General features: G+C 41.4%; 1 protein-coding gene across 3 annotated transcripts; it reads left to right on the top strand.

The window, feature by feature from the left end:
* The first annotated feature begins 692 nt into the window (after nt 1–692).
* Nucleotides 693–20,389, top strand: BEND3 (BEN domain containing 3). 3 transcript variants are annotated; one of them, XM_082276559.1, is made up of 4 exons: nt 693–890; nt 9,588–9,632; nt 10,084–10,304; nt 15,138–20,388. In XM_082276559.1, the coding sequence occupies exons 2-4, from the start codon at nt 9,599–9,601 to the stop codon at nt 17,409–17,411; spliced, it is 2,529 nt and encodes an 842-aa protein (XP_082132685.1). In that variant the 5' UTR covers nt 693–890; nt 9,588–9,598; the 3' UTR covers nt 17,412–20,388. The 3 variants fall into 3 exon arrangements, with proteins under 3 accessions (XP_082132685.1, XP_082132687.1, XP_082132686.1); XM_082276561.1 differs by lacking the exons at nt 693–890; nt 9,588–9,632; nt 10,084–10,304 and adding an exon at nt 11,196–11,423 and having other exon boundaries at nt 15,138–20,389; XM_082276560.1 differs by lacking the exons at nt 693–890; nt 9,588–9,632; nt 10,084–10,304 and adding an exon at nt 11,196–11,419 and having other exon boundaries at nt 15,138–20,389.
* Nucleotides 20,390–21,130: the final 741 nt, after the last annotated feature.

Below are 21,130 nucleotides of genomic sequence, written 5' to 3' on the forward strand. Positions count from 1 at the left end.
GGCCCTGCCGGAGCCCGACGCCGCCCGGGGATGGCCCGGATCCCCCCGGTTCTGTCGCAGCCTGGCGGCGGCGGGGCGCGAGTGGGCGGGCGGGTGTAGGGAAGGCGCGCGGGGGAGATGCGGGACCGTGCGCCCGCGCGCGGCCACGTGCTCGCCGCCACCTGCCGTGGGCACGCGCCCCCCCGCCGCCTCCCCCGCGCGCGCACGTGCACGGCCCGCCACCTGACTCTGCGGGGCGCGCGGGCGCCGCGTCCACGCGAGACAGCGCGGAGCGGCCCGGCCGCACAAGGGCCGGGGAGGGCGGCGGGGGGGAGCGCGTTTTCCATGCGGCGGCGGCCGCCGGCAGCGAGCGCGCCCCGTCCCCGCCGGTCCCCGTCCCCGGTCCCGTCACGCGGGGCCGTGTCCCTCAGCGGTGGCGGCCCCACGTGCGGGCGCGGGGTCCGGGGGAGGGCGTGTCGCGGGGCGGGCGCGCGGCCCCCCCAGCGGCGGGGCCTCTGCCCGCGCGGCACCGAGTGGGCGGCGGGGCGCGCGCGGCGCGGGGGCGGGGGCGCGCGGGGTCTCCAGTGGGAACCGCGCGCGTTCCCAGTGGCAGCGCCGGGGAGGGCGGGGGGTGGGGAGCAAAGGGAGGGGGGAGGAGCGGGCCTCTCTCCCCCCCACCCCCGCTCCCTCCCTCCCCTGCCCCTGCCCCGGGGCGGCGGGTGGCGCTGGCCGCGGCGGGTCGGGGCTCGGTGTCCTTGTGCGGAAATGACACACGGTCCCGTCACGTCACGCGAGAGCGCAGCGCGCGGACCCTCGCACACAAAGAGCGGGGGGGAAGCGCGGGCACCAGCGGCGGCCGCTCCAGCCGCCCCCGCCGCCCCGGGGCTCCCGTGGCCCCGCGCGGAGCAGAGGTAAGTCCCGCTGCCGCCGCTGGCGGGGACGGACGCCGCTCCACGCACCCCACGGCGAGCGGGGAGCGCCGCCCCGGCGGGTGGGGGAGGAACGGGGAGGGGGAGACCGATCGGGGGGGGGGGGGGCGCGGGAGGCGCGGGGCCGGCCCCTCCCCTGGCTGCCCGCGGCCCGGGGCCGCGCGGGCGGAGGGCTCTTTGTTCGCCGCTCCCGGCGGCGCTGCGGCGGCGCGGGTCGCGCGCTCCCGGCCCGGGTGCCTCCATCCGCGGGGCTGGGGGAGGGGGACGACGGGGAGCGGGGGGGAGAGTGGAACGGTCACGCCGCCGTCACCTCCAGCCTCACCTTAACCCCTTCCCCCCCTCCCCCCGCGCGCCGGCCACATAGATCCGCCCGGGCAGGGTTCGGACCGGAAGCACCAACCGCCGCCGCCGCCTCGGGCTCGTGGGTCTGACCGCGGAAGCGGCCGCGGCCGCGCCGCGTGCGGGGCGCGCGGGGCGTCCCCCGCCGCAGTGCCCGCCCCCGGGCGGGGCCTCGCGCCGCCGCCGCCGCGCGCGCTGCTCCCACGTGGCGGCCGCTCCGCCGCCCCTCGGTGGGCACGGGGGGAACCTCGGCCGCGCGCGCGCTGCCGGGCACCGGCACCGGCCGCCCCCGGCACGGGCCCGCCCCGGCACCGCCCCAGGGCTTCGCGGGCCCCCGGGGACGGCGCGGGGCCACGCGCTCCCGGGAGCCGGGGCCGGGGTCAGGGTCCCGCCTGTCCTATCGTAGGCGGTGGGAGGAGCGGCGGGCGGGTGGTTCCGGTGGAATTCGTGTCGGTCCTTGCTGGGTCGCGCTCTGAGGGGCCCGGTGAAGGGCACTGCGGGGGAACGGGCCGCCCTTGCCCCGATCATCTCCCCCCAGATCACCCGCGGCTTCCCGTGCCCTGATCAGCCGCTGCCTCCGCCCAGATCGCCGCTCACTGCCCCTGCCCCGATCACCGCCCGCTTCCCCTGCCCTGGTCGCCCGCTGCCTCTACCCTACTTTTCCCTGCGGTGTGTCCACACAGCCCTTTGTAAATAGAAGGGAACAAACTCTGAACCAGCAGAATGCGAGCCGGCGGCAGGCCAACAGCCATGTGACGGCTTCCACATAGCGTTGACGCAGTCCCAGAGTTTTTTTGGATTGAAGTGTGAGTAGGGTTTGTCGGTGCCACCTATAAACACAGTGTATGCCTTGACCCTTGGGGCAGAGACATCTAAGCAGGGAAAGAAAAGCCTTTTCTTTGCTTCCAACTTGAATGATTTACATCTCAGAAAACAAATAATTATCAATATATGCTGATGCATTTTCTTCTGCTGCTAAATCAAAATCAACATTGGACCAACTGAATTTTTATCTTTGCTAAGTATTTTCATAGTTTAGGTGAGTTCCGTGGATAAAAATAAACGAAAGTTGAATATAGTTTGGAGGAGAATTTAAACTGTCTGCACAAAGTTCACATGAAACAGTATTTTAAAATAAAAGTAGAGTGAGAAGGGAGAGGGGAAAGCAAAATGTTTTTAATAAACCAGTGGAAAACACATGATTGAAGAAAAGACAAATTCATACATTAATGCTGGAAATAAACCAGGTTAGTGTTTTGCTGGTCCCTGCAAGATTAAACTGCTGTTTGGTAAAAGTACAGAGGACAGATTGAGAAAACTTCAGTTTTAGGCAAATTGTGAGAAAACTGAGGAGAGGGATTGTATTTTTTTTAAAAATTGCTTAAACTGCATATTCAACTTAACTAAAACAAAATATGAAAGACCCAAATTAAGAACATGTCCTATAAGTCCTACTGGAAAAATACCCTTGTTGCAGGCTGGTTTCAATGGAGACTTGAGGCTTCATGTCCTTCTTCACAGGGTAGCAAGAGGTTTTCAAACTATGTTAAGTATAGAGATTTTTATTGTCCATAAGAGTAATGCTTCCAGGAACATCTGCTGGTTCTTTAAAATGTTCTTCTTTGTAGTTTTAGAACTTATTATTCATGTATTTGCAGTCAGAACGTTTGTAATGTTGGAATACTGTTTCCTATGGTATTTAATATTACAAGTGTCAGTACTGGATATCAAGAACAAATTTTATTGAGAAACAACACTGCAGCACCTCACTACCTCAAAATGGATTGTCTACTTGCATTTTGCTCTTTGCTCAGTTAAATGAGGCAACATCCATATCTCAGTTTCTTTAAGACGGGTCATCAGTTTCCAATAAGTTACCTGTTGTTTGTTTGGTAGGGGTTTTTTATTAAGGTGGTTTCAGGTATTGGGCTTCTTCAACCCTCTGCTTCTTCAAAATTTGTAAGGCCTTGACAAAATTACGTAAAATTTGAAGTCAAATCACTGGCTCATAGATGTGAACAAAAGGCAAACATTGCCTCTAAGAAATACATTTTCCAGCTCAGTTTTGAAGTGGTATTTATGTCTAATTCAGTTGAATTGAATTTGAGTTGCATTGTTTTTTACAAAAAAATTGGAGGAATCAAGTGTACCCCGAGGATAATTGCAATATTGAAATTATTGAACCCAGTACTACAGCTAGGAAATAAAAGATGCAGATTACTTGGCTCCCAAAGCAGAATGCAGAACTCACAGTTCTCTAGGTTTGCTTCTCAGCCCAGCAGGAGAGCTTTCCAAGAGACAGCCTGGAAAGCAGCATGCACCCTGAACAGGAGGCAGCTCCTGGGCAGCCTGAGCAGAGGGCACACGCCTCCAGTGCTTTTTGACTCCGAGACTGCAGAGCTGGCTGTTGGGAATCGTTGTTTCCTCTCATTATTTCCAACTGTTCTGTAGGAATCAGTCTTCTAAAACATCACGAGGGACGGAATTTCACACTGTCACCAGGCACTTGGAGCAGCCCTCTGCTCACCTGCTGCATGGAACGGGGCTGCTTCCACCTACCCACACCAGCTTTCAAGGGTCTGGGCTTCCCATGGGAAGCATTGGTTGCTTTCTGTGGTTCACCCAGGGCATGTTTCGTATGAAGAACAGGCAGAGACCCAGAGACAGGGAGCCGGACCAGACACCTGAGTGTTCACTGAGATTTATTGATCAATCATTGTCACTTGCTGAGAATGAATATATGTACAGTGGTTTTGATTGGCTCTAGATAAATCACACTCTAATTACGTAGTGTAATACCATTGCAATTTTGTGAAGTCCTGTTACAGGATGGTATGTATAAGAGGAGTTGCTAATTTTGGCTGTTAAACAGCAGTTCAATGTACACATCTTGTTAAATTTAGCCAGTGTAATCTCCTTAAAAGATCAGCTTTTTTTTTTGGTGTTCCTGTCATTTATTTAATTTTACTAGGATATCTGTGCTGTAAGAGGGGTGTTGTATCTTTCACCACATGCTGAAAGCAAAGGAAACTGAGCAGCTTATACCACACGTTATCAAACACATATTTAATGTTACTAGCAAACAGGTATGTCTTAACATATGACCAAAATGTAAAGAACAGTTGACCTCCTTAGAAGCAACACTCGAGTAGAAGACTTTTCATTATGACCTGAGTTATATATGAAGCAATGTACCACCGTGAGGCTTTAAAGGGAATAAATGTAAAACACAATGTCTCAACCCCTGTGCTTTTAATAACATTCTTAGGCTTGATAATGAAGAATTGGGGACATTCCTTCCAACCTACATGAAGAAGCTAAAATACTTAGTGGGATGATGTGCAAACAAGAAGGAACTTCTACACATTTACCATACGTTAGTGAACTGAACAGTACAATGTTATGCAACCATTTACATTCTAAACAGCAAGCTTCTACAAAACTGATAACCATTGTTATTGTTGTTGTTGTTATTACTATTTAGTATCTTATTTAAGATAATGATTAATTTTTGTTTATGATAACAATTAACAAGTGTGATGAAATCAGAATTGCTTTCTACCTGCAGCATGTGTACAGTTTTATACTTTCCTATGTGGTTTTCACACTATGTTTTTTCATTTGTTAGAACTTAGTATGTTAGGTATGGGAGTTCAAAGAGTAAAGACTTAATTCTTTAGTTACAAACAGCAGAACAGCAGTATTTTTTTCTGGTGGAATTTTTTCATTTGTTTTTTGAGTTAGGATATTAAAGTGATCAGTCAGGCTTTCTTTAAGAATGATTGCAAAGGCAGGAAACTGCCTTCATCTTAACATTATGAGCAGGATCTTTTCTCCTTGTGTTGTGCTTTTACAATGGTCAAAATCATAAGAGAGGTCAGGAAAGCATCCTCCGAGACAAACGCATGAGTAATTGTTAGGTGGTAAATAGGAGGAGGAGAATGCACATTATGGGAAGATGTAACTTATGAATCAGTTAGGATTCAGTTTCATTTTGTGTATCAATAACTAGGTACAGTTTCATGCTACTTTTAAGTAGCAATGTGCATTATACTAGATGATATGAGACTGAAATACATTCTGAGTATGAGCAATTTTCTCCCTTACTCATAAAATCTGTTGTACCCCAGTGCTTTAAATCCTTAAGGCTTCAGTGCATTTTTTGGGTAGGTGCATTTTTAATAAATGGATTACATGTTTTGTTCTACGTGCAAAAGCAGCATCAGGGTGGTAGTTAACACTGAACGCACAGAGAAACATTCCAAAACCTTGTTTTTAAGGTGTTCTTCCATACTTTGGAACTCGCAGCACTGCACTGTGCATTGAGCTTCTCTGTTAACCACGGGTAATGCCATTTCAGTGTGGAATGTCATTACCAAAGTGATACAACAATGCAGTTAAGTGACAAGACCTGGTACAGTTTTGGAATAGAGGCAGATGTCTAAGCAACAGTAATGGAAGTGGGGAGTGTTAAGTCCCTTCATTGAACTACCTTGTTCATTGCCTAGTCTGATGAGAAGGGAGAGCAGGATCTCTGGGAAGGGAATTTGGCCAATAGTGACAGCCAAAGTGTGCCGGGAACCCCCTTTTTTCCCTACTCCCTTGGATCTGGCTGTTGATGTAGCTGATGTTGTAGGTGTTTGGTGTGTTTTGGAATCCTTCTTCCAGAGGATTCACCAGAAAACAGGATGTACTGCAGCATCTGTCTGTATCCCAGCAAGATAGAGCTGCCAAGGCTGCTTGCTCTGCCAGTCACAGTTGCAGGCGTGGGCTCCCAACTTCAGCACAGAGTGTTCACTCTTTCCTAGAACTTGCTGACAGGTGTCCTCTGGATAGCATTGACTAATTGTTAGGCTGAGGATGATAAGTATATTTATCTTAAGTTTTGAAAGAAATGCATACAAGATTGAAATATGTTTTGCATACTCAACATGATAAGGAACAACTGCTGGGCATTTGCTTTGTATGGATTTCTTACTCAATTGCTTTTTGCAGTATTTTGCCCCAAGATCTTTAAGATTTTTTTTAATTCAGCTTTGCTTATTCTCACAATCTGGGCCAGAATGCTACCTCAAAACAGACTTTGACACTGCTACCTCTTTTAAAGAGGAAATAATTATTATTCGTAAGTACTGATGCACAGCAAACAGTATTTTAAAGAGAATGAAATGTTCTATCTTTAGTGGACTTGAAACAAGCAACAAAATTACTGTTAACCTTATATATATGGGGGTGCATGCACAGACATGCTCAGGATCAGATACAGACTTTCCCCCTTTCCATAAATCCTAATTTCCTATGGAAGCAATGATGCAATTGCTCTGTTGGTGCCTCTCTGTTTGCTTGCTAGTCACTCAAATTTGAAGCGAGATGGTGAAATAAGCGAGATGGTTGAACAGAGCCAGTGGCTCGCTGGTATGGGGAGAGATTTTAATTCTTCCTTTCCATCACAAACCTTGTGTATACTCCTGAGCCGGGCCCTTTACCTCTATGAATTACAAGGAAAGTAACCTGGAAAAAAGAGAAGTGAGTTGTTTTCTGGCAGTTTATCAAGATGGAAGGTTAAGGTGGGCACCCATGCTTGACCGAGGGAGCAGGTGGGGCTGTGAGGCAGGAAATCAAAGGGACAATTGAATCCTGTCTCTTAACAGAAGCCATTATATGTTAGGTGTCCTTCATTTTCTCATAATACCAGAGTTCTTAAAAATCTCACAAAGAAGACAGGAAGCTAGATAAGGAAAGAGATTATTACTAGGGCTCCCAAAAATGAAAGAAGTTGGAGCTTGTGCTTTTTTTGGCACCAGAGAGCTCAGGTCTTTGAGCAGAGTCTTTGTAGGCCTCATTGGTTCTGACACTTGTTTTGACTATTCACTTTTAATTGTATTCTGGCAGTTTTCAAATTAAAAAAAAAACAACTAATAACACTGTATTTCAAATTTGTGAACCAGTGTTTTGACTCAATATTATTTGCCCAGAAATCAGGGTAGCTTTTGTCTTCCTGATGTTGTTTCCTTCAGGAAGTTAACTGTTGCTTTGCTTTAATTTTCACTTTTTTCCAGTGTTAAATAGTGGCTCTTCAGATCCTCATTTATCGTCTCCTTTCAGTTTGATTTTATTCTCTGATAGGAATTCTTCTAAAGCATCCTTCCTATTTCAATAGTAGTAATAGCTGGAATTAGAAAGAAAAGATAATTCCATATATCCCCTCCTAAATATTTTATGTTGTTCTATCCACTGCCACCTTTTAGTCTTCTCTTCCGGCTTTGTGTTTAACATGTTTTACTGCTTTGCTCTGATACGGCAGTCTAGGATTACCTGAAAAATCATTCTGATTTCCATTTTAGATATTCTATACCTGTATTGGTAGATTTGCTTACTGTCACCTCAGACCCTCACAAAATGACAATGTGTCACACTCCTTTGAGTACTGGCACATGTTGGTCTTGTACCACAGCCCTCAGAGCCAAGCCTAGTACAGCTTGGAAAAGTGCAAGGGAGATCCAGACAGTGACTATCAATGTATGTGGGATATCAGGGTAAAATATGAACAGTTGGTACTGTGGGATTTTCTTAAGGTCCAGCAGAGCTTTTTGATGGTGCTGTAAGAAGTACACTGCTGTAGGATTTTTCATGAAGAGCTGTAGTGGTTTTGTCTAAATTTATAAATACTGTTGAGTTAGTAAGACATGGAATTAACCCATGCCAGTGCTTATCAGGTGGTTTAGAAATTTGTGTGGGCTACTTAGTTTCACGCTGTTGTGTCTCTAGAGAGTTTGCAAAAGTTTAAGTGACCTGATTACAGTACTGTTAAGCTGGCATAATTTATATATAGATCAATTAATAAATGCAAGTCCTGAAATAGGGAATTATGGTGGGTAAAGGGAGTCAGTATCTGAGGGGTCTGTAGTAGCTCTATGTTCAACTGAGAGAGACTTATTTTTATATGTGATGATGAAGACAATCTCATGTTATCCCCTTGAGGATGCCCTTTACAAGGCTGTATATAGGGGCCATGTGGAGGATCAGCACATCAAAGAGTATTTTGGCTTCAAGGGTGGCCCAGTATAAGCTGATTTTATAAATCTGTGCACCTTTTGTTTGGGTGTCACCCATTGTAAATCATACAAAATCTAATCCAGAATGGAACCTCGTAGTTTCCATTACAGCCATCAAATTGCCTAGAAATTGAAACTCATATCTGTACAGCATTCGAGTGTTTACAGAATTTTTTAACAGTATTTTGAGATTAAAAAAAAAAAGCTATTCAACCTTATTCAGGAGAGAGGTACAGACTATTTTCCCCTTCACAACAGATTCTCTGTCTTTCTCTCCCTATCTCTCTTTTTAATTTCATTATAATTCCCACTCCTGGGCTGCATGTACACTTTTGATTGACTGGGTTTATTGACTTGCACTTGTAAAGCAATAATATTCTGGGGCCAGGTAAACACAATGCTGTGTGTAGAGGAGCATGAGTGCAGCGTGACAGTTTGCCAGTCACCCGCTTACCAGTCGAGAGTGTCAGTTTGCAGCTGCGTGCCCTGTAAGGGTCAGTGGTATCTGATTAAGTTGTTTGCTTTGTAGATCTCCAAAGATTTAGAATATCTTTAGGAACATGTCCAGAGATTGATGATTGCCCCCAAGTAACTTGCAAAATTAGTTTTCAAGTACACAGAAATACAGCTGAGTTTTTCACATGAGAAGTAACACTAAAATCATGCTAGCATTATATATATATTTGGTTTTGCCTACAAAAACTTCATTATTTTGAGGCTGACAGAGGAAATGGACTTACTGTAGATCTGTGTGCATTATTCTGCTTGAATTGATGCAATCCATATCAAAATATCAAAGATTTTAAAATAAAAATTTGCTCCAGCATGTATGTTACTATCTATGATGTTTTCTTTCTGTGATGATTTTGTGTCACCCACAAGGACAATATGAATGTTTGACTGTAATAGTAGTGATTTTGTACAGGGCAAAGAGTTTAATACAGTTGACATCCATTTATATACTGCCAAGACACTTTACAGAGAAGGCTAGAATGACTTTTACTTTTCTCCATACCAGAAAAAGACGTATGGTTTTAAATACTTTCCTACCTGCTGTATGTTATTGACAGTATAGTTTGCATGTTGACAGGTCTATAGATGGCCATGAAGGTTACTGAAAATAACTAGTTATTACAAATATACAGACTGGAAAGACTGGAAGTTTTCTGTGGGCTGTTAACTCACACTTTCTCTAGATGAAAAGTAATTGCAAGAGGAGATGTAGATATTTCCTTATTCCAGACGATGCTGATACTTATTTTTGTATTTTTGTTTTGTTCTTTAGTGAGATAGAAGATGAATTCAGCTGAAATCACTGATGATGATGAAGGTAAACTATTATACTTCGTACAACTTTTGATCAGGCAAAAACACTTGTTGATTTAAGGCCTTCGTCCCCTAATAAAGAATGTAGTTAGATCAAGACAAATTACATTAATGTTTTCTAAAAAGTTATCTAAAATAGGGCATTATCTTTGTTAGTCATTATTATTTCTGCTCTACATTCTTTCTCTCCTCAAAAAAAAATCTTCCTCCTGTATGTAACATTATTTGTTTATACTTTAGATTCTTCTTTGGAGAAGAAACTGTCATTTACTGGAAAACTGTATGATTTTACTTTGAGGTGGCCTCAACATACACTTACCATAGAAGTCATAAAAATAATGAAGTTCTTCAAAACACGTTTTCATAAAAAGAAACAAACCACAGAACGTTGTAGTAAGGATGTCATGGTTTTCTGGAGAGGGTGCTTTATCTTTCTAAACCTTCTCTTTTTTCAGTAAAAATTCCTAAAAAAAATGTGAAAGTAGAAACAGAAAATGAAGATGAAGCTCTAGACTGCTCAGTAACTTCCAGATCTGCTGAGAAACACTCACTGGATGGCGCAGTGACTTGCCTACAGGATTCCAACAAACGGAAACAGACCTCCCTTGGCTGTGATGGGTCAGGAGGCCAGCAGGATGCCTTACCCAGCGTGAAGAAGAGACGCTTTACACAAGAGGTGACTTCTCTATACATGACTGATTTCCTAGGCTAAATTCACTGCTGCTATAAGTAGAATACAAGTCTTGTAACTAAGTTTACATTGGTAATGAGTTTGTTGCAAATGTGGCTAATCTTAAGCCAGTTTGCACACGTCTGGGTATTCTCTAAATAACATGGGAGTGATCATATTTATGAAATACAGTTATAGGTTAATTCATTTATGTGAATTATGTTTTTGTTGTTCATCAGGTAACGTAGGAAGGGGCAGTGGTTTGGAGTAACTGGGCATGTCTCTGATTACAGTCCCTCTCACGTCACACAGTCCTTCACCTAGATCCTCAGTGGCTGTAATTCTTTCTTCTGTCACAAAGATTTAATGTCAATGACACCAGTATAAATTAGTGTATTACTTGAAAGATAAAAATGCAGGGATGCACAAGATGCGAGCCATATCAGGAGCAGAATGTATTACAACATCTGGTGTGGCATCCCACTTGGGACAATCCAGATGTTTCTCTAGCCAGTGATGGAGATGCCCAGTCTCTTCCATGATCCTGATGTAGTGTTTCTAGGCATGGTGGATTTTAATCTCTGCTGAAACTCAGCAAGTTTCTTTTTGTCCTTGTTCTTTTCAGTAGGGAGAGCAGTGATCATCCATTCCTAGAAAAATCATCTCCATGTGGGAAAATTCATGTGATGTTGTCCACCCTCAGTCCTTCCTTTCTGAGATTAAAATTCTCTTTTTTCCATCTCTTCTTCAGAGGTCACCTTATATTTTTGTTGTTCCCTTTGAGAGTCCAGAAAGACTAGTGTTGGGCATTGGATAGTCGCATCTCTCCTGCCACCCTCTAGAGCAGTAAAATGACCTCCTGTTTTTCACACTCAGCACTTTATTAAAATAACCTAGATTCAAATTCATCCTCTTTTGAATAACTTCAGGCCCTGGGTTATATTTAGTTTGTGACCTATTCTAATGCACGTATCCTTTTCTGCTGTTCTGCTACCTAGCCAGTTAGTCCATGCTGTATTTGCACATTTCATGTCTCCTTTATAGCCATGTCTCCGTGTTTCTTTTTCTTGACTATCATCTCTCCGACTTCTTAGGGCTGTTTTTTCCCCTGAATGCCTGTGGTAGGTAGGTTTTAATCTTATTACACGGTTTCTTTCTTTTCCTTTCTCTTTTTCTTTTACAATTGTTTTCCTTGCATTCAGATTCTTAAAAGAGCTTTATAATGGTCTCTGAACTGTGCTTGCTTTGCATTTTCCCGTTTGCCATTAATAAATTTTAAAATTTAATTTGGAATTAATTATAACTTTGGATTTATAATATCAGAAATTGACCCAGTAATAACGATGAAAATTCATTCTTGGCTGACCCCAGTGAATCAGCATGTTTAGTTAAATAACCAACCAGAAATAGTCCTCAATCTTAACAGCATTTTTTAAAGTTAATTACTTTTCTAGTACCAGTATTTTGTTTTAATTGATGACTTTATTAACTATTTCTATTTAAACAGTGGAAAAATCTTAATTATTTTCAAGAATGTTGTGCTTGTAGTATATTTTTACTGCACGTCACATAGGCATCTATCTATGATATAAACAGAACTGTATTTCTTTTGGGCTGGTAATTATATTAATTACTTTTTATCTGAAAACTTCACTTTTTTTTTTTAATTCTGAATACCACTTCATAATCAGAAATTAGTTTTCCCTGATTTTCTTTAAAAACACAAAGTGTAGAAGACTCTTAAGTTTGAAAAATTCATGTGCAACACTTTTTTCATGTGTCTGAAAGAATCTTTTTATGTTTCTTGCTCATGTATTTTTTATTCTTTACTCCTATGCTTGAATATTATGCACTGTATTCTTACAGATATTTAGACTTTGTTTATTAAGCATAACAAAGGTCATAAATGCTGGACTTGAGCACCAAACAGAACAATAACTAAGCAACTTTTAAAACTTGGCTTAGGATTCTAGGAGAGAATGTGAGAGACTATTTCACAATTTCTGGTATTGGTTGATGTTTTCTAAAATACTGCATTTTGCAAATGTTCATTAAATGTTTAGAACATAAAAACTTGCTGTGCAATTGTAGTATAAAAAGCAGCACTATCTTATGTACACTGAGTCTCATAGTCTCATACCTTTGCTTCTTTTTTGATTGTACATTAGAACTGATCATCTTAAATGGGTGCAGTATTATCTGAAATTCATGGATGTTTAAAAATCAGTGTTACAGAAAACTAATTAGTTAAATTGGAGTATTTACAAAAGCCATGTATTTATGGTGTGGATAGTGCTGTTCCCAGATGGAAACTATAGACAAGATAATTAAAAGCAAAGGAAAAGAAAATGAGAATGCATCTGAACTAAGATATCCTTAAATATTTTTAAGGCCCAAATGTTTTGTCATCTGCTAGTAGAATGCTGGCTATGTGTTTCTGAAATGCAAATATTCTGAAATGCAAATCCATCGCACAGCCAGATCCGACCACTGGTAGCTGCATTAGTGAAGGCAGAAGTTCAGCTGCCATCGTAGCAAAGATGTGCTGTAGTTCTTAGCATGAGCTCCAGAGCACCGTGTCCAAAACTGAGACTGCAAACGTTGATGATCTTACTGTCAAAATAATGAATTCATGTTCTTTAATACACATTCTGATTTGGCCTGACTTTGTGCGTGAGGTGCTCATTAATAGGAGTTACCCTCATATTGCCAAGTTTTATTATATAATTAATTAGGGAAAATAAACAGCACGGGGTCATATGAGAACTGACAGATCTCTGGTGGCCTGTGGCAAGCTGTTTAGTAGCAAGGTATTTTAGTAGTAGAAAAGGAATTGAAAGAGTCATATGCTGTTTCTGAAGGAATATTTGGTATATTCTTGGTTAGCAGGAGTGTTAATGAAAGAGCTACTTAGGTGGTAGATCTCACTGTTTGTATAAGAAATGTTTTGTTTTGTTCTTTTGATCTAAAGTAGAAAAAAGCTTTGTAATTCACTTTGGGTGCCTGACTGGGGAGCAGTACTGTGCTTACTGTCAGTGGAGATTTCCGTGGCCTGCTTTCAGGTGATGTGGCAGAGCTTGTTACCACTTGGAACTACCTCTGTTTCTTCACTGACAAGTACAGGTGGTGTATGACAACTTCAGTCCCAGCGTAGGAGCCTGCAGTTAGGTGAGGGCAATGTGGATTTCAGTCTGCTCGCAGTCCGGTCGCTGTTCTGTGTGTGGGACTGTTCTGTGAGTGAGACTGGAGTGGGACAGTCTTCTAAATGGGAGCTGGAAGTCAGGAGTCCTAGGCACCACCACAGCCAGGGATTCTGCATGCTGAAATACATTGCCTTTGCGTTATGTTTTCTTTTGATCATCTCTCCACACAGCTTTGGATGTGCAAACACAAGGTTCCATATGGAGGTTAATACGATGTGAGTGAGAGCAGAACTTGGAAACAGCTTCAGTTTAATTGAATGCTGGTTTCTAAACTTGGAGTGGAAACCAGCTTGTTCTTTCTGAGTCTCTTTTGAGTATACATTGCATTAGAAATTAAAAAATAATTAGATTCAATTTGTCGCTGCAGTAAGCAGATGCCAAGTGTGAGTACACATAGGGACCACATTGGTTTCAGGAGTTACAGTTCTGTTTCATAAGAAAGAAATCTTAATTTAAGTTCCTCACTGTAGGACATAATGGGGTCTTCACTAGAATTTCAAATTTCTTATGGCTCTCAGCTCACACCTGAAGTCTGTGTTTCATTTGTTTTAATACTTGAATGCAAATTCTGTAGTTTTTTATCTAATTAATGTTCTGTAGAACAAGCCAAGAACATTGTTTCAGTATAGAAACATTCACAAATCTGGGAGTGTTTTCTCATGTTTGATTTCTGTATGTTGGGTTTTGATTCTGTTGTATCTGCTTAACTTCTAAGAATTATTTGCAATATCCATGTGTTTGCAAAAAAAACCCCCAATCACCCAAGCCTTACATATCTGCTGTGAGATGATGAAAATGCTTGGTTCCAGTTTCAAGCAATGAGAAATAATTACAAATAATTGAGAACATGAAGTCCTTAAGAATTCATTGCTGGTTTTACATAAATAATTTAGAAAATTAGAAATCCATGAATCCAAACTTCCTTGCCTTTCAGAAATAAATCTTCCCTTAGGCGTCCTTTTTAAAAAGATAATACCAAGGTGCATTTCACTTTAAATTTTTATTATTTAAATACAATACCTTTTAAAAAATAAGTAATTTCTAAGATTTGTGTAATAGTTTTGCACCATTATAAAGATTTTTTAAAACCCTGTGTATAAACCTTTCACATCAGAAAAAAAGAGAATAAGCATAATTTTTGTGTTTTATAGCCTTTGTGACATTTTCAAAAACTAACCTTAAGAGAGTACTGGAATGTTAAATGCAGTTGTTGGAGGCAATGGCAAGGTCACAGGACTAGGAGTCAGAAAATCTAGATGCTATTCTTGGCTCTGTTGCTGACTTGTCGCCACCCAAATTCTCTACAGCCCAAGACCTCATATGCAAGGTGAAGCCTAATGATACTTAATTTGGGGGAGTAATTAGAGCTCTGTGGGTAGAGAGTACTAAGAACTATTATTGCGTTTCTATTCCATGGAGAAAGCCATGAGCCAAAATAAAAATGAAACCTAAATAATCCTTTACTGTATTTTTATTTTTCCTAGTGAATTTATTAATTTTTATTATTTAACACAACAAGTTCCCTGGAGAAAATTTGACTTTGCATATTTATGTAACAATGCCTGCTTAAGGGGCACATATTTATAGCTAGTATCTTTAAGGCAGTCTTACTAATACAGTGTTTATTCATTTGAAGGGCTCCCTTTCAAACATGAGGAACAGAGATGCTGGCTCACCCACTCAGGTAAATGCAGAGCAGCCAAACAAGAACAAGAATTCTAATGTAACATGGCTCTGTGAAGAAGAATCCTTCAGTGACATAATCACTCCATCTTATAAAAAACCTCTCTATGGCATCTCCCACAAAATCACAGAGAAGAAGAACCCACCAGGAGCAGAGCAGTTTGCTTCTTATGAGTTGTTTGAAAAAATCAACCCCAGCAGTCCCTCGCAAATTCGGACTTTGAATGACCAACGCAAAAGAGACTCGACCACAGCCATTGCAGTAGCAGCAGCCACAGCAGATTCAGAATCAAATATATATTCTTTGATACAGAAAATGTTTTACACGCTGAACACCCTCAATACCAATATGACTCAGCTTCACAGTAAAGTTGACCTGTTGTCTCTGGAGGTTAGCAGAATTAAGAAGCAAGTCAGTCCATCAGAGTCTGTTGCAGACTTCAAGCCTCCCCCGGAGTACCAGCTGACTTCCACGGAACTCAAACAAATCATGGATCAAAGCACATCAGGTGGAGACCTGGCTTGCCGGTTGCTCGTGCAGCTCTTCCCAGAGCTCTTCAGTGACGATGAGTTCGGCAGGAGCTGCAGTGCCTGTGGCTTTCTCAACAAAAGGAAACTTGAATCTCTTCATCTGCAGCTTATTCGTAACTATGTGGAAGTTTGTTATCCTTCAGTGAAGAATACAGCTGTGTGGCAGTTGGAGTGTTTGCCTCAAGTCAATGATTTTTTCAATAGATTTTGGGCTCAAAGGGAAATGGAAAACAGTCAGCAGAATGTGCAATCATCCAGTTTTTATGAGACTGAGCAGGTCGAATCCTCTCATTTTATGGAGGATAAAGAGCAGGAAGAAGCTTTGTCTTTGGACAGGAGTAATGTCATTGCCTCAGATTACATGCTGGATGCTCAGGATCTCAATGAATTTTTAGATGAAGCTTCTTCACCAGGGGAGTTTTCTGTTTTTTTGTTACACAGACTGTTTCCAGAACTCTTTGACCACAGAAAATTAGCTGAAAGGTACAGCTGCTTTGGAGACTCTGGAAAACAGCTGCTGGATCCTCATCGGCTTCAAATAATCCGTAGGTACACTGAAATTTACTTCCCAGATGTGCAAGAAGAAGAAGCCTGGTTGCAGCAGTGTGTTCAGCGAATAAATGATGAGCTTGAAAGTACGTATATGGATGGGAGTGAATGTGACCAGATGAGAGATGACTGTTACGATTCTTCTAGTTTACCAGATGATGTATCAATCATAAAAGTGGAAGACAGTTTTGAGTATGAAAAACCTGGCAGACGGTCAAAAAAAATTTGGCTTGTACCCATAGATTTTGACAAACTTGACTTTCCCCCTCCTGATTTTGATGTCCCTGTCCCGGACTACCTGTTGAACAAAGAACAGATTAAAAGCATATATGAAAGCAGTCTTTCCATAGGCAACTTTGCCTCTCGATTGCTTGTTCTCTTATTTCCTGAACTATTTACTCATGAAAACTTACGGAAGCAATACAACTGTAGCGGATCTTTAGGCAAGAAACAGCTCGACCCCACTAGAATTAAATTAATTCGACATTATGTGCAGATACTGTACCCCAGAGCAAAGAATGACAGAGTGTGGACATTGGAGTTTGTTGGGAAGCTTGACGAGAGGTGTCGACGAAGAGACACGGAGCAAAGGCGCTCGTACCAACAGCAACGGAAAATCCACGTGCCAGGGCCTGACAGGAGGGAATTTCTCACCTATGCAATAAACCCTGAGAGATTTCGGGAAGAATTTGAAGGGCCTCCACTGCCACCGGAAAGAAGTAGCAAGGATTTTTGCAAGATACCACTCGATGAACTTGTTGTTCCTAATCCAGACTTCCCTGTGCCTTCTCTGTATTTGTTGTCTGATAAGGAGATAAGAGAGATAGTGCAGCAGAGCCTGTCAGTTGGCAACTTTGCTGCCAGGCTCCTCGTAAGACTCTTTCCTGAACTCTTTACTCCGGAGAATCTGAGACTGCAGTACAACCATTCAGGTGCTTGTAACAAAAAACAGCTTGATCCCATCAGACTGAGATTGATCCGTCATTACGTGGAGGCAGTTTATCCTGTGGAGAAAATGGAAGAAGTGTGGCATTATGAATGTATACCGAGCATCGATGAAAGATGCCGGCGTCCTAACAGAAAAAAGTGTGATATACTAAAAAAAGCAAAGAAAGCAAAAAAAGTGACGGGCTCTTTAAACTGCTAAGACTTAGACCACTAAATTATTGTCAAGAGTATGCTTTGGTTTAGACTGAAGGGCCTGTCGGGAGCTGAGGCTTCTCAGCACCTGGGACAGTGAGGCACTAAATTTGTTGTGTTTCAATGTGTGTGTTGCATTTCTGTTGGCACCGCAGCAGTGGGAAGTGGCTGACTACATTTGTACATGGGTAGAGACCATCAGTGACAGCTATCAATGACTCGCTAAGAGCATGATACTCGCTGGTGCAAATACATGTATTGAAACTATTACCCCACTCCCCATTTCTGCATCTTCCTTTTCTATCACTTTCTAATAATAAAGAAATTTTTTTTTAATGGTTGTGCTCTTCAAGGGCAGTTTTTCGTTGTACCATTATAAACAGTATTTTTAATTCATTCAGATTTTGAAATGTGTAGACTAAGCTTAATTTAAATTTGAAAGTGCCATTTTCATTGGAAATCATTGGAATATTAGACTTTGCTTCTACAGTAACTGCATCTTCACACTTGTTTTGTTCTTCATGATCTTGAGGTACTGAAAGTAATAATACTGTGTCAAAGAGTGGGTCAGGATGGTGTCATTTGCATTTTTGACTGTTACATTGGTTTTATTTCTAAAATCAAGAATTAACTGTTGAAGAATTGAGACATGAGCATATACACCATGTGAATGGTTTTTTTTTGTATTGACACCACAAGCTTGATCCTGCCCCTGTGAGTTCTGTTATTTTTTTGTCCAGTGTAACTGCTGGAGTGACTGAGGATTACTCGTCTTGAGTAGAGCCAGCAGAACAGACCCAAGCCCATACCCATGGAATGTCTTCCCATCACCTGCTTGGCACCCTGTTTGTAAAATAGCAAAAGCAACAGCAGCAACAAAAAGACCTGAAACAAGAACTTAAAAAAATTTTAGACCTTACTTTCTATCAAAATCATGATTCCAAAGGTTTCCAGTGTTGATACTGAATTGCATATATAAACAGTATGTGCAAAGATTGGTTTTGGGATGAAGTCCAGTGTTTCAGGGTCCCACAGCATATGAGCTGTGGTAATGTAACTCATTCTTTCCATGAATGCAGCAGCATCTGGATATTTTGGGTGTAGGGATACTGAACTCCCTCACTTTGCCAAATTGTTTTAGTGTAATTAGTAGCTATTTGGAGACATAACTGTGTATGTATAACTTAGGTTCGTATGGTCAAGTTTGCATCATTAATATGTTCAAGTGTAACAAAGACCACCCAGAACCCAATATGGATTTGCTGTATGAATTGTCACTGGAGAGTGCTGCTTTAAAACTAGTTTTCTCTTTCTTTTTTTTTTTTTTTTTATTTTAATACTGATAGAAATGGTGAGAGAGAGTCAAACATGGATTCTTAAGACAGTAAAGACAGTGGTTGCCTACAGAGCATCACTGGAACACCTTGGAGCAAGTGTTGATGTTCTCTGTGGTCCTTTTCTGTTGTTTACTTAGATGGGTCATAGCAAATTTTAAGTCAGTTCCAGTGTAATTTTCTATTTTAGCATTTGTAAGAAAGTACAAAATACTTGATATTTTTACTTCAGATTTTTAGAATTTATTGTTCTTAGACTCCTGTTGATCCCTTAAAAAGGAAAACAAAATGGTTTTTCCTGATGGCAAGAACTAGTAAAAGTATTGTGTTAAACTGGGAGTAAATCATAGATAGTAGCATTTGCTCATTTTGCCCATGTGCTAGAAACATTCTCAAAGAATGTATGAAGAAAGTCATGAATGTACTAAATCACACACTGATACTGTTTATATCCATTTAAATGTTTCCTGTTGGTTTAAGTAACAGCAGACCATACTCAAAATGGATATCAGAGCAAATACGGCTGTAATAAATCGAAATCATTTTACCAAAGATAAAGAACTGATACCACAATGTCTGCATCTGTTCATTTTAGTGCATAGATTTATCAAATTGAATGTATCAGAAACCAATACTCTCTTGTCATTGTATGCTACCTAGAAACTGTGAGATTTTTTTTACATGCACTTTTATGGGATATATAAAATAACAGAAGATACTAACAGCTGTTTAGTTTGTGGTTGCAAATGGCTGGCCAAAAGGTAAGAAATACAATTTTATTTTCTTATCTTAATGTCATACATTTCACCAGTTAGTGATGTCAAAGCTCCCAGAAGAATTCAATATATATTAAACTTTTTTACAAGGGATAGATGTTACTAGTTAGCATGCAAGTTTGAGACATACTGGCTTTTACTGTAGATGTTGATAATAAGTCAAAAAATCAGTCAATTCATATTATCTAAAAGGAGTGAAAAAACCAGTTTGATAACTGACCATAAAAATGATAATTTTTGAAAGTGGGTATAAAAATATTTTTGTTGTGATTTTTTTCTCTTCTTACTGCTGTGTACATTCCTTTTGTCCCACTCTTCACAACCCTTTCATGATTCATTTGATTGTATGATTTATAACTGATACCAAGAAAATACAGACATATAAATAGTGGCATCGTTCATTAACAAAAACTCTTGCAGTGCATCTGAAGTACAGCCACTTCATCCAGTTGGTCAGTCTTGTAAATAAATTAAAGGTATATTATTTTCATACAAGAGGAATGTTGTCTGGTGATTGTTTGGGTACAAGCAGGATTTTTTTCCTATAAAGTCTGTTACTAAGATCTGAGATAACCTTAGCTAGTCAGACAAATACATAAAGGAAAACACCCGAATTTGCTGCATCCAGTTAAAAAGATTTTTCTGTCTTTCAGACTGCTTCTGTTTAAAAGAATAAACTTAAAATTTTGAAAGTGAAACTGTGATAGTAGGGTTGCCAGATAGTGAACTGTGGGGCACACTGACTTCCTATGAATAAGCATTACTTTCTACCTACCCAGTTAAGGTGGGTATCAAGTGTCTTTACTTCTTAACAGTTTAAACATATCAGCTTTCAGTAAGTATTGAGTAGCCAATTTCTAAGCTTCCTAAAAGAAACAGTGTAGTATGTATCATAATTCTTTATTTTTGCATCTTAGGCATCTTCTACAACTTAAACATTTCCTCAAAAGCTCTGTAAGAAACGTAAAACAACATTTCAATAAGGAGGTGAAGTACACATCAGATTATTGCCTGTTAAGTATATTCAGGTGACAGAATCAACAACAAATGTGTTGGCAAATGAGAAAAATCTTTACTTGAAATCACTTTGTTGTGCTGATGCAGTACAGCCAACAGTGTTTCATGTTCTAAGAAATGTTTGTAACTTTTTTTATTATCTTCAAAATGCATACAATTTATTTCTTGGTACATTTTAAAAAATCTGTCATTTGTCTCTTTTCAGTTTATTGTTTGATGTTTATGCTATAGCAGTGAGAAACAGAATTGTGTGCTTCATGTTCTACAGAGGCACACCAGGTCTAATTTCATGCTGGAAGGGACTAACATGAATTCTACACCCCCAAGAAGCCCAGAAAATAATGTGAAGGTTTTATTTGTAATTTATTTTCATTTAGATTTTGTTTGCTGATTAGAGGCATGTGGAGCAGCTAGAAAATTCAATGTCTTAAGCTTGCCTTGAGGACAGGGCATAAATTGACAAGTGTTCTTACTTTTAAAAGTACATTTTAGTTGATTGTGCTTAAAATTTGTGGAAGAACAAGTGTGGCAGGTTTTTCTGACTAAGTGAAACAAACTCCATCACTGTCATTGCCTACATTTCTTTACTGCCTTGGTTT

The sequence above is a fragment of the Coloeus monedula genome (genome assembly GCF_965178545.1).
Source record: "Coloeus monedula genome assembly, chromosome: 2".
NCBI classification, from domain to species: domain Eukaryota; kingdom Metazoa; phylum Chordata; class Aves; order Passeriformes; family Corvidae; genus Coloeus; species Coloeus monedula.

Bases quoted from the DNA above. Each gene is read 5' to 3' on its own strand.
- BEND3 (XM_082276559.1), top strand. From the start codon at position 9,599: ATGAATTCAGCTGAAATCACTGATGATGATGAAG. The intron at 9,633-10,083 runs GTAAACTATTAT...CTCTTTTTTCAG, and splicing joins AATCACTGATGATGATGAAG to TAAAAATTCCTAAAAAAAAT. The intron at 10,305-15,137 runs GTGACTTCTCTA...ATTCATTTGAAG, and splicing joins AGAGACGCTTTACACAAGAG to GGCTCCCTTTCAAACATGAG.